Raw genomic sequence first — 19044 nt, forward strand, 5'->3', positions numbered from 1 at the left:
CTGTGTAGTTTAAGGCTCTAACATATTGCTGCTTTGATTTATTGCTACTTGTTTATTTTTCTTGGAGGTTTCTAATAAAGCTAACACAAAGTGTTTGATTTTGGCAAAATGGCCTGGCACTCCAGGGATGCCGCTGGCTCCTCTGACTTCTCTCTGTGGCTGATCAGCACTTTTAGCCAGTACCCCAACATTTTCTGGGGTCTCACTTGACTTGGCATCGCAGATCTATGTGTACCATCTTTTCTTTTCTACTGGGACCAGCTTTCTGTGGCTCCAATGACGAGCTTCTGGTGTCCATGTATCCTCTGACACACCTCCTTGTTCGCAGCAGGCATTCAATAAATGACTACGGAATAAATACATTCAGCCACCACACACGCAATCGGTACACCACAGCAATTCACTTCCATAACTACTTTACAGTATATACACTCAACAAAAAGCTTGGAATGAAACACATGTGATGACACGTTTTTCTCTAGGCAGAGACAAAGCGCGGCTTCACCCTTTCCTTTTCCCGGTTTGTCCTAATTCTATATCACCAGCATTACGTTTTCACAATAATAACAAAATATTTTAAGAAAAAAGACATCCCAGTCGATCACAGCAGAGAAAAAAGGCATCGGGTTTTCACTTTAGCACCGTTTAGAGGATTAATAATTTTCGCTGCTGCTCCTAACGAAGTCAACACAACAGTCCACAGAATTAGTCAACTTTCTGAAAGAGGCGTTCAAAGAACTTCAAAGACATGGCCAAATTTAGCATAAATATTTCTTTTGATCGCCACATATGAATGCCCACAGCTTGCCACCCCCTGGGCCGGGTTCGGAAACTGGAGACCGCGGTCCCGCCCTCGGGTCGGGGACGTACCTCTTCGGTACAGCGCGCCAGCAGCGCTCCGGCAGGGGGAAAACACGCCGGTACGCGCATGCGCCGCGCCCGCCCCGCCTTCGGTTCGCGGCCACATTCTTCGAAAACTGAGCAGAGGCGCAATTGCGCCTGCGGGCAGAGCAGGCGGAGGGGCTGCGTGTTGGGAGGGCGAGGGAGGAGGCGGGGCGAGGGCGGAGTGGCGCATGCGCGGTGGCCCCGCCAGCAGGAAACCCGGCACGCGGGGGCGGGACCGCGCGGGCCGGAGGCAGGAGGCGGGGCTCTCCCCGGCCGCCGCCGCTGCTGCTGCCGCCGCTGCCGCCGCCGCCGTCCCCGCCGCCGCGCATTGTGCAGCAGGCGGGCCCCCGCGCGGCAAGGGCCCTGGACCGGCGCGGCTCCCGGGTATGGTGAGCAAGGCGCTGTTGCGCCTCGTGTCTGCCGTCAACCGCAGGAGGATGAAGCTGCTGTTGGGCATCGCGCTGCTCGCCTACGTAGCCTGTGAGTTCGCGCCCGCGGCCGGCGGGGAGCCCCATTCATTCCCGGACGCCGCGGCAGCGGAGCCGGGGGTCGGGGGGCTGTGGGCAGGGTGACCCTGCTGCCCGGTCTCCCGCCGCGTACCGGGCGGGACCTAAGCTCCCTGCTTTCACTCCTTTTCGGGGGCTGCGAGGACCCGTTTCCCCTTCTCCGCTCTTGCGGCAAAGCAGCTGGCCAACTTGGGCGCAAACCCTCGAGCGCTTAGGCCCCGGCGCCGAGACCTGGCAGTCCGGCGGAGGGTCCTTGCCCCGGAGCTCTGGGACTGCCGGGCCCGGCACGGCTGAGGCGCCAGCCGAGGCCCCAGCCCGGTGTCCCAGTACCCCCGCCCCGACGCGTGGGACTCCCGTCCACGTCGTCCCGACAGCCGGCGAGGGTCCGGCAGGCGATTCCCGAGCATGCCGCGCGGGGACACCCTGGGGACAGTCGTGGCCGCGCCGCCGTGTTGGTTAAGTAGGATAAAAATACTGTTGCCGTTGGCAGAGCCCCCGCTCCGACTGTTTGCTCCGCAGGAAAATTACTCAGCATTTAACTATTGGGGAGCCAAGTGTTGCTGATCCCCGCCGGCCCTCGGCCGCGCCCAGATGTCCGGGCGCGCAGGATCCCCGGGGCGCGGCGGATCGGCCCAGTGGGGAGGCGCAGCTCCCGGAGACCCGGGGCGGTGCTTTGCTATGTAAGGTCCTCGTGTCTATCCTGACTCCCGGCCTCTGCCTGAGACATGGCAGGAGGGGCACTTCGCAGGCAGGTGGTGGACCCTGTGTTTTCTAAGAGGCAGAACCCCCCCCCCCCGCCCTTTTATGTTAAGATCTTTTCGATGAGCATATATTATAATTGTTGCTATTAATACTTTACCAAAGACCACAGTTGGACTAGAAATAGCTTACAGTGTAAGCTCCCTTTGAATCCTAGTCACCACACAGACATGCTCTTAAATGAAACAACCTGCTAACTGGTTGAATTACCAAGATCTGGTTCCCGAGATGAGAGGGGACTTGGGAAAGTGACTTCAGTTGAGCTCTAGGAGGACATGTGTTATTAAGACCCAGATTGTCCAGCACAGCCCAGCTGTTCCAGGAGGTGGAGCAGAGAAACCTCAAGCAGGGCTTTTGGATCCTAGGCAGAGTTTCATGCCGGGTTGGGTGTTAGATGGGAGTAGTTTGAAAGGGAGAAAGAGCTCTTAAGTGAATGTGGTCAATCTTGAGCAAGAAAGCTAAGACCCAGGGGAAAGATCACTTAAAATTGCATAATTATTGTTATGAAATAATAATAGCACCTAAATTTGCTGAGTGTTTACATATGTGTGCAGGCATGAGTCTCATTGGCTTATTTAATTAGCTCAACAATCTTGGGAAATACTATGGTCATTCCCATTTTAGAGGTGGGAAAATTTAGACCAAGAGGAATTAGGAACATTTATGGATGATTATACAGATGACAAGCTATAGAGAGCCAAGTTTTGAACCTAGAAAGGCCAGGGAGCTGGGGGTAGAACCCAGGTCTGCAGACGGTTCATTGTTGATCTAGGTTGGACAGAGGTGTTTAGAATTAAATTTTTTTTGATGTTTTATTTTTGAGAGAGAAAGAGACAGAATGTGAGTGGGGGAGGGGCAGAGAGAGAGAAGGAGACACAGAATCTGAAGCAGGCTCCAGGCTCTGAGCTGGAGCTGTCAGCATAGAGCCCCATGCAGGGCTTGACCTCATGAACCATTAGATCATGACCTGAGCTGAAGTCAGACGCTCAACCAACTGAGGCACCCAGGTGCTCCATCGTGATTAGAATTAATAAAGGGAGATTTAGGGAGCCCTGGGAAGTTTTTCAGCATTCATTCAACCAGGAAATCCTGCCACGTCTTTTCCCTTGGCTGTTACTGTGCATGGTGCTGGGGGACACTGAGGAAGTGCCATCTTGGTGCCTAGAGCAGTGGTTCTCAAACTGGGGAGTATATCAGAATCATCTGGAGGGTTTTCAAAACACAGATTTTTGCCTCCCACCTCAGGGTTTTGATTGAGTGGGTCTGGGTTGTGTATTTCTAATAGTGTCACCTGGGAAGTTGTTGCTATGGTCAGGGGACCACTGGTCTAGAAGGTAAGGTGGCCAAGAATGAGATAACCACCTCGATGAGGGCTGAATTACAAACTGGTATAAAGGAAAGGAATGCATGAGAGATCATGCATGGGACTCCTGAATTAGGGTGATCAGGGACATTTGTTTCCGTGAGAATTGAGGCTTGAGCTGAGAATTGAATGATGTGTGGAATAGGGAGGCTTAGGGGGGAATGTGTTCCAGGAGGACCAGCATGTGCAGAGGTCCTGTGGCAGCCAAGGGCTGTAGGAATGCAAAGAAAGATCGTGTTTTTGGAGCATGAAAATGGTACAGTGATGAGGCTGACCAGACAGGGGCCAAGAGCTGGCCGGCTTGGGAGAGGCCTGGTGCCAGCTTATAAAATCTGATTTTAGTTATGAGGGGCTCAAGAACAGGGTGGAGCAGTGTTACTAATGAGCAGGGATGGTACATCTGAGACACTGCCGGAAAAACGTTACGGGGCTCCTGATAGGTGGTGTCCAAGGATACTGAGAATGTAAGTCAGCAGGGAGTCTTACCGACAATCTTGCCCTCCCTGTTAAGAGTGAAATCTCTTTGAAAAAACTGTCCATACTCCCACTTAACACAGCCTCACAGCTAGCCAATTCCCTTTCTGGAAGTGCACTGTCTGCTCCTCTCTCAAGTTCTGCCAGTCTTTCTCATTGCACTTGGATCTTTCTCAAAGGGCTGTTTTTTTGCCTACTTGGGCCGGAGTCTCCCTTCGTGCATCTGAACTCTTCTGGACCATGCCTAGGGGAGTCAGCCCATGACACCTTGCACTGCACTAAAGGTCTTTCCCATGCGTGTGTTTTCTTCTCAGTAAAATTCCCAGTCCTTGAGAACGGGGTTTCTATCTTCAGTGTTTCAGCCCATGGAGTACTGAAGAGCTCAGAGGTCTGATTGAAAATCTTGCCAACCTACTAGGTAGGTAGCTCCCCAGGTAGAGGCTCAACTGGAATTACCTTTAGTGTTTCTTTAACATGCACATAGTTTGAAAAGTCAAATAGAGTCTTCAGGGTTTGTTAGGCAAAACAGAGTCCCTGCCACTATTTTCCCCTGCTGGGAGGCAAGCACTTCCCTTAGCTGATTGTTTTTGGTGTTTATCTTTGTGCCATAGAATCATATGCTCGTTGATTTTTCATTTGTAGGTATTACCTAGTGACTTTATTCTTTGCAAGGTGATTGATTATTTTCTTACCTCCCTGCTTCCCCTGTGTTCACCATCCCCCATGTAGATGTGGTGTAATTTTGAGATCAGCATTTAGTGTATATGTGTATGACTAAATGCTATTCTTCTTGTTAGTGAGCTGTGTTGTGCATGACTTTTGTTTTCGCTGGAGTTAATAAATGGCTTTTTCTTTTTCTTTCTTTTTTTTTCCCCCCCTCTCTGTCTACTATTTCTGATTCAATTCCACATGTTTTGTCAGTTGCCCTAAGATGTTCAGAAGCATCAGGACCTCTTGATGGGGCACCTTCCTGAAGAATGGCCCCCACAGCCTTCAGCCCTGCTCTGCCCATTACAGATGTCTTATTCCCTGACTTCCTCTTGCTTATTTTGCACTTACTTCACTTGAATGTGCATTGGAGGAGAATTTTGAGACATGTGATAAATGTCTTGTCTTCACGTTTAATTGGTAGATTGATGATGTAGAATTCTAGACGAAGATTCCTTCAGAACTCTTCAGGGATTATTGCATTACTTTCTGGCTTCTACCGTAGACCAGTTGTGTCAGGTCAGTGCCTTTTGTGGGGCTTGTGTTTTCTTTCTGGAAGGTGTCAGGATCTTCTTTTTGCTCACAAGGGTCATTGTAGACCACACGTTTCCAGCTCTCTGCTGCCTGGCCTTTCCTCTCTCCCAGAGCTTGGTGGCCTCATGCAGTCAGCATGCCCAGGAGCCGAGGGGGGTGCCCTGCTTCAGTTCTGGGCCCAGCGATTAGTTGTAAACATGTTTCCTCTCCTCTGGGTTGATAACTGACATCATTCAAGGTGATGGTGCTCAGTGAAGAGCCTACCCCCACCCCAGTACCCCCACCCCTTCCTTAGAGTGACACAAACTTGAATAATACATCTTCGTTTTTAAGCCTCATAGGGTCTGGGCTCGCTCATTGCTGCAGCTCAGCAGAGCCTGCCCTGACGCACCTGTCCCCTGATGTGGGAGGTGCACATAGCACCTGTGCCCCATGCACTGGGTCCTCTGGGTCCTTGCAACCCAAGAAACTCTTACTTTTCAGTTCTGGGATTTTCTTAAATTATTCTTTGTTTCACCTCCTCATTCTCTGTTTTCTCTCTCTGAATCTTATTATGCTGATGTAGTATTACCTGCTCTAGTCCTTTTATTTCCTGTTTTCTCCCTTTAAAAAAAATTTTTTTTTAAGTTTACTTATTTTGAGAGAGAGAGAGTACAAGTGGAGGAGGGGCAGAGAGAGAGGGAGAGAGAGAATCCCAAGCAGGCTCTGCGTTGACGGTGCAGAGCCTGATGCAGGGCTCCAACTCATGAACTGTGAGATCATGACTGAAACCAAGAGTCGGATACTTAACCAACTGAGCCACCCAGGTGGCCTGTCCACTCTTTAAAAGTTTTGCTCGGGGCGCCTGGGTGGCTCAGTCGGTTGAGCGTCCGACTTCGGCTCAGGTCACGATCTCGTGGTCCGTGAGTTCGAGCCCCGCGTCGGGCTCTGGGCTGATGGCTCAGAGCCTGGAGCCTGCTTCCGATTCTGTGTCTCCCTCTCTCTCTGCCCCTCCCCCGTTCATGCTCTGTCTCTCTCTGTCCCAAAAATAAATAAACGTTTAAAAAAAAAAATTTGTTAAAAGTTTTGCTCTACTTTCTAGACACTTCTGCTTTATATATTTAAAAAAATTTTTTTTTAATATTTATTTTTGAGAGAGCGAGCATGAGTGGGGGAAGGGCAGAGAGAGGGAGACACAGGATCCGAAGCAGACTTCAGGCTCCGAGCTGTCAGCACAGACACAGGGCTTGAACTCACTGACCATGAGATCATGACCTGAGCCACGGTTGGTTGCTTAACCGACTGAGCCACCCAGGTGCCCCTACTTTACATTTTAAAGCTTCTAATGATTTTTTAAAAAAATTATTTTTGCTATCATTTTTCATTAATATGAGTTCTTTTTTCCTCTGGATTAAAAAAAAAACAGAAACAAACAAAAGCAGTGGCCTTTATTTCATGGCTGTATTCTTTTCATGGTAGTTTTGTTTATTTTTCATTCTCACTAAAGAATCTCTTCCCTCCTGGTCCCTTCCCACTTTTCTTCTTGGAGGCTTTCGTTGGCCTTCTGGTGGCCCTAGGTTGTCCACTCCTATTTGAGAGAGTGCTGTAGGTCTGTCCTCTGAGCCCTGGTGCCCAGGCTCTGCCAGCTGTCTGCTGGACGAGGAGGCCTGGCTGCCCGCATCCTGGAGCCCCCGTGGGGACAGGACTTCAGGTCTGAGCGGTACCGTGATCATCGTCCCAGGTGGACCTGGGGCTCCCCATTCTGAGACCCCCTTCCAGAGAATGGACTGCCCATCTGCTGCCGGGCGGGGAGTACAGCTGCCAGTCATGCTGCTGTTTGCACACATTTGAAAGCCAGAACCCCTGTCTCGGTGGACTTGTCACCCCATTTCCAGAGGCACAAGGCAAGACCATTCCTGACTCTGCCGGGTGCGGCTGGGCCTCCCCACTGTCTGTCCCAGGTGTTCTCTTGACTTTGCCTCATCCTCCTCTTGCCTTCTAGCTGCATTGTGTTCCCCTTTTCCCACCCCCACCCCCCAGGCCCAGACCTTAAACAAGAATGAAAAAGAAGTCTCCTTTCTGCTGTAGTGATTTCAGGAGCCATTACTTTCACCCTCAGCTCTTGAAAGCTAGAGTTGTGATACCCTGTCATCCTCATGTAAGTTTTGGCATATCAGGGATCTTGTGGTAATGACGCTGCAGCCATGGCACCCTTCAGTCCTGTCGCTTGCACCCCACTGAAGAGAAACGCTACGAAATGAAACACTGAAAACCATATAAAAGCGCGGTTTATGTGTGTTTGCTTTGCATTTGTGGAAACAGACTGCAAACTTGTCTGATTCGGGCTTTCGTTAGAACAGCTTTGCCCTTAATCTGATCAGCCCCGCGTGACTAGGGACCGTCCCTCGAATTCACTCGGTAAACATCCACCGGCCTGCTGCCAGGGAGATAGCATCCTGATGCCAGCTGCCTCCAGGGAGGAAAGGGGGGGAAAGACAAAGCAAATAGTACAGGTGCTCGTTCCAGACTTACCTGAGCATGAGGATCAGCCAGCGCTTGTGAAGTGCAGGTTCCCAGGATCCTTGAGACCCTGGGAATCCATTCCTTGGGGGTTGGGAGGGGCACCTCAAAGTTGTTTTGAGCCCTCAGCATTTTAGTTTAATAATTTACACACCTGTTTTCTCTTATTCCTAATGAAAGACTAATTCAGCAAACAGGCAAATACTCTTCTGCCTGGATTTACCAGCTGTTCTTTGTTTCCACATTTGTTCTTTTTCTCTGTTTTAACGTGTACATCTTTGTGTTGAAATATTTGAAAGTTACCCCACCTTTAAATACTTTCACGTAGATCCCCTAGAACTAAAGGCATCTTCTGTATAATGTCACCACCATTACACACTCTAAAAATTAACATAAATAATACTGTCTAGTGGACAGTCCGTGTTTGAGTTTCCCCCAGTTGTACCATCAATGTCTTTGATAGCCTTTAAAAAAAAAAATCTTAATGTTTATTCATTTTTGATGGGGGGAGGCAGAGAGAGAGGGAGACACAGAATCGGAAGCAGACTCCAGGCTCTGAGCTGTCAACACAGAGCCTGACGCGGGGCTCAAATCCACAAACCATGAGATCATGACCTGAGCTGAAGCCGGATGCTTAACAGACTGAGCCACCCAGGTGCTCCCCACCCTCCCCCACCTTTTTTTTTTTAAACTCTAGGATCAGTTAAGGTTTATATGCTGCATTGGGCTGTTACGTCTCTAATTTTTTTTTTTTTAATAACATGTACCTTTAAAAAAAAAGCCAGTTGTCCTGTAAAACATCTCACATTCTGCGATGTGATTTGTCTGATTGCTTCCTTATAATTAAAGTCAGCTGAACATTTTTATAATAGTGCTTGATGATTTGCCTTCCATCAGGGTTGCCCCACTGTTGATGACACGTTTGATGCCTGGAAGGGTTGGCCATCGCCGCACTTCATATTAAAGGTGCAAGGTGCCTTTTCTTGGTACAAAGTCCCAGAGGTGGTTCTCAGAGACGGAGTGGCTTCTCGTCCAGCGAGTGCATTCAGTGCCCATTGGCAGTCCTCGCCTAGATCACTTTTCACACTGGGAAATCCAAAATGCTGCTTTTCTTGAGTTTATTTTTATTTTATTTTTTAATGTTTATTTTTGAGAGAGAGAGAGAGAGAGAGAGAGAGAAGAGCGCGCGCAAGCGGGGGAGGGGCAGAGAAAGAAACACACACAGAATCTGAAGCAGGCTCCAGGCTCCGAGCAGGAGCCTGATGCAAGGCTCGACGCAGGTCAGGTCAGGTTAGATTTGACCTGAGCCAGAGTCGGATGCTTAACTGACTGAGCCACCCAGGCGCCCCTGCTTTTCTTGAGTTTATTAACTTGCAATCTTCTGAAAAGAACTTGCCTCCCTCTATCTTCTCTCACTTTCTGTAGTAATTTCCTGTGCCTGTTGTAATGTTGCCACAAACAAGGTGGTTTTCAAACGAGAAATTTATTCTCTTACCGTTCAGAGGCCAGACGTCTGAAATCGAGGTGCTGACAAGGCTCCTCTCCCTCCGAAGTCTCCATTGAGGCTCCAGATGTTTTGGCGTGTGGATGCATCCCTCCCATCTTCCTCTGTGGGTGGTCACGTTGCCGCCTCTTGCTGTCACATCTCCCCTGGGTCCCCTATGAGGACACATGGTGCTGGATTTAGGGCCCAACTGAATAATCTAGGGTCATCTTTTGGTCTCAAGATCCTTAATTACACCTGCAAAGCATCTTTTTCCAAGTAAGGTCATAGTCAAGGTTCTAGGGATTAGAATGTGGACATATTTTGGGGGGGTCACCAATCAGTTCACCCCTCCTGTTTAAAAAAAAAAAAACCACTGTGGACTCAGAGTCTTTGAGCACTACCTTGATCTCCAGATGTTCTGGGCTCATCTTTCCCTGCTCCAGTCCTGGAATTAGCCATTTCTCCAAGGCTCCCTGCTTTCTCTCACTGGAGAATGTTGTTTAGGAATCAGAGCCTGGGCCCTGGTTGTGCACATTGCCATTGAGGTGTCCTTGCTCCCAGGGCTTGTAGGGAACAGAGCCGGGAAGCATGCACACTTTATCTTCCTTACCTTCCCCCATTCCATATTGCTGTCTCCTTTTTCCCACTGTGAAAATCTCATTTCTAGCATCAGTAAAAAAGTCATCAGCTCTCTACCACCATACAGACAGAACAGTTTCAGAATTGCTATGTCAGTACCACTACCAGTAACAAACTTGGCGAAATTCAGGATTTCTTTGGAGTTCTTTTTGTCCTCAGAATATGTCCTACTGAGGATGTGCAGTTAGAGTATTGTGTTCAGAAGCTACTTGTGATAATTTTTTTTTAAATGCTGAAACAAGTTAGGGTCATGCTTTGGTTTGCGACCAACTTCTTTTTACTAAAGTATTTCAGCCATGTACATGGTTCTGAGTCGAACTACATGAAACATTGGATTTGGGGGCAATCTCGAGCCATCCGCACACTTCTGGTTTGTTTTACGCATCTTTTTACAAACGTCAGCATTTAGTCCAGGTGTATGTATGCCCCTGCTATCCGTTTTTACTGAGCGGGTAGCATCCTGTGTAGACTGTTTGCCTCCCTTTCCTGGAGAGCGAGGGCTCTGTGTGGGTGCACACAGCCGCCCCCTGTGCTGTTGTGCAGCTGCATAGTACTCCTGTGTGCACGCACCAGTCTCCTATGGAAGGCGTTTATTTCCAAAATGCTGCTGTCGCAAATACTGCTGCAGTGAATAGACATGTGCGCATGCTGTCACCAGGGGTTGTGAGCAGCCGTCTCCTCTCAGCCTCCCCAGCCGAGGCTGCTGGCAAACGTTTGACTTGTCACCACCCTGAAAATGGCATCTCCTTGTTTTAATTTGCATTTCTTTTATTGTGTCATGAAGCTGCTTTTGAAATGTTAAAGGACTATTTATATATATATATATATATATATATATATATATATATATATTTCTGAGAACTGTTTATGGGTTTGCTCATTTTTCTATTGAGTTGTTGGTTCTCTTTTGCGCTTATTTATTTATGTAGGTTTCACACCCAACATGGGGCTTGAACTCATGACCCTGAGGTCAAGAGTCTCATCCTCCCCTGACTGAGCCAGCCAGGCATCCTTCTTTTCCACTGATCTCTCAATATCTCTCTATATATATGTTAACTGTCCTCTGTGAAGTGAATGGCGACTATTTTCTCACGCCTGGTGTGGTAGGGAGGAAAGTATATTTGGTCTTTGTCTCCTATTCTTGGCACAAAGCTCCTAAAACCCTTGGGATTTCCTGAGCGATGGGAGTGTCTTTTGTTATTCATGAGAGCCTCTCTTTGATCACACGTGAGTTGATGCCAATGAGGTGACTTAGGGTGGGTCCCTAGGTAGCCATGGTGGGCCAGTCATGAGAAGGACCGGCTATGTGCTTAGAGGGTTGGCACTCCGGCCCCACCCAGCGTCCTCCAGGAAGAGAATGGGGTGCTGGAGATAGAGCGCTACAAAAACTTGAACAGTGGGATTTGTTGAACTCCCTGGTTGTTGAATGCAAGGAGGTACTTACGGAAGGCTGTGGGAGCTCCAGTCCCGTCACCCTGCTTTGCTGTGTACATCTCTTTCACTTGGCTGTTTCTGGGTTGTATCCTTTATAATGAACCAGTGCATGTAAGTAAACTGTTTTCCTGAATTCTGGGAGCCATTCTAGCAAATGATCAAACCCAGGTATGGGGTCATAGGAGCCCTTGCTTTATAGCCACTTCATCAGAATAGGGACTTGTGATTGCCATCTGAAGTGGGGGGAGTCTTGTGGGATTGAGACCCTAACTGGGGTCTGTCCTAATTCTAGATTGTTAGTGTCAGAATGAATTGGAATTGTTGGACACCCATACAGTTAGTGTCCAGAGAGTTGGAGAATAGGTTGTTAGTGTGGAGGAAAAAAAAATCCACACATTTGGTGTCAGAGGTGTTCTGACGGCAGAAACAGATTGGACCTGGGAATCTTTGTTTCCAACAGTTCTATTTTCCCCACATTGTTCTTAAGAAACTGGTCAAGGTATTCCTTGAGAGAAATGAGACCAGGGACTATGAAGGAATGGAGATGCCCTCAAGGCCCAGGGGTTGCTACTTAGAGGAGGGATAAGATTTGGACGGTAGGGTTGAAGGCAAAGACGCCAGCATGACCATGGCATTGGAGGAGATAGGGTGCAAGGAGCAGGAGTCCTTCAGGCCCTTAAAGGCAGCATTTGAAGTCTGTCCCCAGCATAATCTTTATTCAGTGAGACGAATTAACATTTGATCAAAATTCATACGGCGCAAGAAGAGATTTTGGTGAACATACCCTGAATTTTCAAGCATTAGGGCAGGGTCACGTGGAATCAGTTTTGCGTTTGGGGGCAGCCTGCCTAGCCGGGATGTCACAGTCTGCTGTGTGCATCCCGGACCTTGTGTAGATGTGCTGGTGGGTTGTAGGCCTGCTGTGTGGTACTGCTGTGTAAGCCAGGAAACCCAGAGCATGGTTGTTGTGATGTGGAAGAGCTTTCACGAATGGATGTTTAACAGGCAGGGCCTGTTACCAGATTCTCCATGTGCCTTGAATCCACATTAATGCCTGCTTCACTTTTTCCCCCCTTGCTGTATGTTCTACAGATGTCTTGGGTCTTAGGAGTTCCTGAAAGATCCATGTGGGAGGAGTGATTCCTCCCACAGAGAAGGGTAGTTTCACTTGCTCTTGTTAGGCTCCATAGTTTGGCTTGGAGACAGTCACCTAACCCTGTTGTTCCATTTTTACGCACTTATAAAATTGGAATACTATGTTCTCTTACTACCTTGCAGGCAGTAGTACTTTTTAATGTTTATTTATTTTTGAGAGAGACAGAGACAAAGCTTGAGCGGGGGAGGGGCAGAGAGAGAGGGAGGCACAGAATCCAAAGCAGGCTCCAGGCTCGGAGCTGTCAGCACAAAGCCCGACACGGGGCTCGAACTCACGAGTTGCGAGATCATGACCTGAGCAGAAGTCTGATGCTCAACTGATCGAGCCACCCAGACGCCCCAGGTAGTAGTACTTTTTAAAAAGCATTATGAGGAATTGAAAGAATTTCTTTAAAGAGATGATAGCTTCAGTTGATGAGCCACCTGGGAGAAAAGATGTTTCCAGGTGTAGGTGTGAGAAAGTGACCTGTGGGGAGGGACTGTCCTTGCTCAGGAAGGGCAGTGACAGCGGGCAAGTGGGTGCTCCCCAGACGGTGGACCGAGGAACCCCTTTGAAGAGCAAGGGTGAACATCAAGTTAATCCATCAGTTTCTTTGAGTTTCTGGTTAAGCTTTCTATGTTTCTAACCAAAATAAGTTACGTGCTGTAAAGTATCAGTAGCAACGCTTGGACTGCTTTATCGTAGTCTTTTTCAGAAAGGGTCTGAACGTCTTGGAAAGTGAAAACAATTTTGTTAGGGTGGTGAGACCTTGGAATTTTATTGTTAGTATCTTTGAACATTTTTATAGTCTTTCTGAAAACAGACATGCTGTTTCTAATTTAGAATTCTGTTGACATATGTAATGTAAGTGATCTGAGTTTCGTTTATTTATTTTGAAAGATGTGAGCAGACAGCCATGTTATACCAGCAACAGAAGACTGAGGGTTAGGATGGCTCCATTGGAGTCAAATGAAAGAATCCCATTAATCTGACGTGACAATCCTTGGGAAATGGTTACTAGCTGTGAATGATAAGGGCCACGAACAGTGGTTCTCCACATAAGGATCTTAGGTCTTGTTCTTCCTTTTAGTTTTTTTGTTTTGTTTTGTTTTTGGATAGAATCTTATTCTAATTCCTTGATCTCTTTATTCCCAGTGCATCTTAATTATTTAAAAGACGTAATTCCTGTCCCAGGCTCTCAAAGTAATGAAAGCCCCCCCCCCCCCCCCCGCCCCACTTCCTGCTCCCACCCCTGGTGCACATGCTGTAATGCAGCATGAGGAGTGGCCTGCTTTGATAATGCTGCTGTCTGGCAGGGAGGCGGGGATAATCTCCCCATTTTATAGATGGGGAAAATGAGACATAGGGTGATTATATGACCTGCCCTGGCACTTAGCCTGATACTCCATCATGGTGTAGAGGGACCTAAAGGAACCCCATTTCTTAGCTTCAGTGTAGACTTTTACAGACACTTGTGCTGAAACAATGTTTTACTCTGAAGCAGCCCCAGTGGGGTGCCTACAAGGCGGAGGGGCCAGGAGGTTTTGTAGAGGACCCTACTCCTGGGCATTGGTCCTTGCTGGTGGGTGATCGGCTGGCTTCTGGTCCTCCGTTTGGCCCTGCAGTGGGAGCACCCCCTCTTCTTTGCGACTGTAACCTGGCTGATGAGCATTGTGGGTCCAGGTGGCTGCTGGGCAGCTGGTCTGCGTTGAAGCCCATGCAGCTTGGGTGGTTGGAAGGTCTGTTCCTCTGTCCCAGCAGCAGCGTCCTGTCCAGGACAGGGTGCTGAGTTTGTAGGGCCCGCAGCCCTTCTGAGCCAGAGTGGCGGGTCTTGTACCTGCATCTGCCTGGCTCACCTACCCTGTCCCCCACCACTGAGCGCCGGGACCTTCCTGAGGCCTCTAAGGCACCTGCGCACCTCACGCCTTGTGCTCCAACACCCTTGCCCCTCGTCTGCCTATCCATTCTTCCCCTCCCCCCTTCCACACTCCCACCTCCTCTTTCTCACACACCCACCTCACCTACAGTCCCTGCTACTCCCTGCACTGCCCACTCCCTTCTGCTTCCTCTCTCCCCCTCCATCTCCCCCTTCCTCATTCCCCACCTGTCCCCTCACCCCCTCTCCCACCCTCCTCCCCAGTCGCCCACCCAGTCTGTCCTGTCCTACTCATGTCTCTTTCTCTCTCTCCCAGCTCTCACCCCCAGCCCCACACAGACACCCCCGTCACACTCACCCCCTCATCTGGCTTCTCCCATATACCTCTTCCCTCATGTTAGTCAGGGGCTTTCCTCATGTTCTCCAGGGCTGTGCTATTCCTGACTAACGCCATGGGTAGAAGGCTGGCATTTTTCAGGCCTGTTCGGGTGACCTACGGACACAGCCATTCCATGGGCTTCTGTCCCTGTGGATGGCCACCTACCAGTGGGGAATCATTGCATTGGTCATGGGCGTGGCACACGTGGCTGTGGTCTAGATGACTCCAGTGGGCACTGTGGTCTGAAATGTCCCTCCTGAGTCCCTCCCGCACCTTCTTTCCTTCTCCACCTCTTCAAATACAAAATGAAAAGGCCAACTTAAAACCATCCTCAAGGGGCGTCAGGGTGGCTCGGTCACTTAGGCGTCAGACGCTTGGTCTCTGCTCAGGTTGTGATCTCACGGTTTGTGAGATCGAGCCCCAGAGCCCCGAGTTGGTCTCTGTGCTGACAGCGTGAGGCCGCTTGGGATTCTCTGCCCCTGCCCTCTGCCCCCAACCTAAATAAATAAACAAATAAGAGTAGATAATTCGTAAATAGGAAAATAATGTACTTTACTCAGTGTGGAAAAACAGAATGAAGTACAATGATAAGATCAGTCTTTCAAATTTTAGGATAGTAAAATGTCTTCCCACATACAGGTAGTGATGTCTCTTCATTTTCAATGAGATCTTTCTTTTTGGCCCTCAGTGAAGTTTTATAATTTTTTTCATGTAGGTTTTATTTTTGTGGAATTTATGTCTATCAAGTTTCTCTTTAGTATTTTACATAAATATCCAGTAGCACACATATTATTGGCAGCAACTTTAAAAAAAAAAAAAACATGTTTATTTATTTTGAGAGAGAGCACACATGAGCCAGGAAGGAGCAGAGAGAGAGAGAGAGATAGAGAGAATGAGAGAGAGAGAGAGAGAGAGAGAGAGAGAATCCCAAGCAGGCTCCGTGCTATCAGCACAGAGTCCAACATGGGGCTTGAACCCACAAACCGTGAGATCTTGACCTGAGCCGAAACTGAGTCAAATGCTTAACTGACTGAGCTACCCAGGTGCCCCGACATAGCAACGGTTTTTGTTTTTTTTTTTAATGTTTATTTATTTTTGAGAGAGAGACAGAGCACTAGTGGGGGAGGGGCAGAGAGGGAGGGAGACACAGAATTTGAAGCAGGCTCCAGGCTCTAAGCTGTCAGCACAGAGCCCCATGCGGGGCTCGAACTCACGAACTGTGAGATCATGCCCTTGAGCCAAAGTTGGATGCTTAACCTACTGAGCCACCCAGGCACCCCTCGACACAGCAACTTTTAATAGCAAGCTGCAGAATTTCCCCCAAAGTTGTATTCCATTTTTAAAAAGTTTCTCCTTCATGCTTTGTACTGATCCTTACATACACACATTTTCTTTTTCCATCTTGTTCTTAATCATAGTGTTCTACTTTCTAAAAACGGTTACTACACCTTTATGTGTTCTGTCATAGTTTCACATTCTGGGTTTGGCCACATGAAGGCTCCTTCCTCCATTTGGAAGTTGTGGTGAAGAGTCTGAACTGTCCTTTCCTTCCTACCTACTTAAAAAAAAAACAAAACCAAAACCAAAAAAAAAAAAACCAACAACCTTTTCTTCCGGCTTTCTTTGCCTTCGGCAATCTAAAAATAGATCCAACCAACTTACTATCAGACCTAATCAGTGATGCTCATTGGAAGTTAGTTGAAAAGGAAGTCGAGCTGTTGCTTGTTAGTTTTCAGCAGATTCATCATCTACTTGGGCAGCAAATGTTTTTTGAGTGGCCTGCTCTGTGCTAGGGTCTGGAAATGGAGGCTTTCTATGGACTTCTGTTCCCACTGGGTAGTAATTGATCAGAGGGCAAGAACTCTGGGTCAGTTTCAGGGTGAATCCTGAGAAGTGAGGTCTGCGATTGTGATTTAGGCTTTGTGATCTGCTACAGCGATGGTAAAGGCATGCTCTCGTCTCTCCTGCCCATAGCACTGATGCTGGGCTGGACTGGGAAGGATTCACCCTTTGTTGCTCTCCTTTTTCTTTAGTTAATCTGTTTCTTCTTTTTGTCGGAAAACTAAAGAGATGCCCTTATTTGGTAGCCTTAGGCAAAGATGGAAGAATCCAAGTGCATGTTTGCTTTCTGGGGTGGTCTGGCATTTTTCTATCTTATTCGTACCTGTGTCTCCAGATTTTATGTTACTGTCTTGTGCAGATTAAGCGGTTTTTGAATGTTTACTTAATTGAATATAATACCATGCAGTAGAACCTTGAGAATATGTTTGAGTGGAACGAGTTTACAAATTTTTTGCCTCCTTTCCTGAAGAGGCAGTAGTGGTTTTCTCAGGTGAAGATTTGGGAACAGAATGTATTTTAATTCCAGCTGCGAGAAATAAACACATAGTTGTTACAAGTATCATGGTAAATACCATGTTATCTTTCTGTTGATAGGTTGTTGCCTCTGAGTACCCAGCTGAATTGAACCTGGAAGAAAGAAAGGTTTTCAGTGGTTAAGGGTTACTTACATTTGGATAGTAAGGTGCAGAGGGCATTGATATGTGTCTTTGGGGGTCTATTTTTAATTCATAATTTTAACATCCTAACAGTATGGAAGCACTTGGAAGATCCTCTCCCTGCTCCTCCCCCTTCTAGCTAACCCTGTTTTCCCTTCCTGTCTGTTACTTGTTGACAATTTAGATGTATGTATGAATCACCTAGATAGTTTCCTGTGCATTATGTGTTCATAAAATATATTTAGGTGTTTTTGAAATGTAAATGTTTTTATACTATGGGTTTTCTGTGATTTGCTTTTGTATTTAATATATGGAAAAAATCTTTTAACACAGATTTCATTCAAAAATCTAAATGGTTGCTTAGATCTCAGTGATAGATGTATGTATCATAGGCTGTCCTCATTTAAAGGAAGGTTTTGCATGGCTGAAGTTTTCAATGGGAGAGTTCTTTCCTTTCAAACTCTTGTTCTTACAGCTTTCTTGAATAAGAGTGACACCTGTTACAGATAACTCAATATTTGGAATTTTAAAGCTTTATTTTTTTTAATGTTTTTATTTTTGAGAGAGAGAGAGAAAGAGACACAGTGCTAGTGAGGGATGGGCAGAGAAGGAGGGAGACACAGAATCTGAAACAGGTTCCAGGCCAGAGCCCAACACCGCGCTCGAACTCACAAAGTGTGAGATCATGACCTAAGCCGAAGTTGGACGCTCAACCGCCTGAGCCACCCAGGCGCCCCTTAAAGCTTTACTTTAAAAACTGTCTTGGGTTTTCAAGGTCAGTGTGTGGAAGTTCGATTGTAATTTTCATTCTGCTACATTGTTTATGTGAGTGATAGGATGGACAGGACAGGGGCCTTGACCTCAGTGACCTTGGTGAGGAGGTAGAGGCACAAGCAGGTATAAAGCTCTGCAGTGGTACCAAGAAAGGGTCAGAGAGGGCATCTGAGGGATGGTAAGGCCCACATAGGGCTTAGAAAGACGACAGAAGAGAGTCACCTGACCCAGAGAAGTGGAGGGTTGGGAGGGCCTCTGTGAAAAGGGGAAGAACAGGGCCAGGATTTGAAGTCAGCGCAAGCACAGTGCACTCAGACATCAGGGTTCAGTGTTACTGTGCTGGGGGAGAGCGTGAAGGGGCAGTGAGTAAAGCTGGAGGGGGCTGCAGAAGGGTCCCTCGGGTGTCCTGCCCAAGAGGACAGGCAGAGAGAACCCAGGGATTGGCTTGCATTTGGTGAGGGCACTCCTCTTGGGCATGGGGGAACCAAAGGGAGGGAGCAATAACCCCTTTGGGGAGAAAGTCAAATGCTGTGATTATGTCAGGACTTGGCTGTGCAGTGAATGTAACACAGAGGCTCTGTCCCTAAGTGTGCTGGGTCAAGCTCATAGCGACCCATTCCTAAACAAAGTTTATCTTAACAACTTGGTTTCTATCAGAGACGTCAGACCATCTATAAGGCACTGATTATTTCCTAAGTGGGAAGTGGAAATATGATGTAAGAATCCCTAAGACATTCGGTGGGGTAGGAAGCCTAGGGAGGTTTGAGTATGTTCGGAACCATGCTGGCCTATTCATGACAGGTGGAGGAGTGGAGGCCAGGATACTGGGGATGAGCCGTGCATCCTGCTGGCATTAGGGTGGGGGAGGGTGTGCCCTGTGGAACCCTCCTTCACATGGCGGGGGGCAGTGAAAAGAAATTCTGGAACTTTTCTAAAGTATGTTTGTTTACTTTGAGAGAGAGATCAGGGGTGGGGCAGAGAGAAAGAATCTCAAGCAGGCTCTACTCTACTCGCATGGAGCTTAACGTGGGGCTCAAACTCACGAATGTCAAGATCATGACCTGAGCTGAAATCAGTAATTGGGCACTTAACTGA

The 19044-nt window shown here is 47.9% G+C and overlaps 1 protein-coding gene across 2 annotated transcripts in view; it reads left to right on the forward strand.

Annotated features, from left to right (window-relative positions):
- The first annotated feature begins 1167 nt into the window (after positions 1–1167).
- Positions 1168–19044, forward strand: part of UXS1 (UDP-glucuronate decarboxylase 1) — a 95731-nt gene continuing 77854 nt past the window's right edge. For both annotated transcript variants that reach the window (XM_042981060.1, XM_042981061.1), the window contains exon 1: positions 1168–1365. In XM_042981060.1, coding sequence (XP_042836994.1) covers positions 1272–1365 — 94 coding nt within the window. In that variant the 5' untranslated portion in view covers positions 1168–1271. The remainder of the gene's footprint in view (positions 1366–19044) is intronic.

Source organism: Panthera tigris, chromosome A3 (assembly GCF_018350195.1).
Source record: "Panthera tigris isolate Pti1 chromosome A3, P.tigris_Pti1_mat1.1, whole genome shotgun sequence".
Lineage (NCBI taxonomy): Eukaryota > Metazoa > Chordata > Mammalia > Carnivora > Felidae > Panthera > Panthera tigris.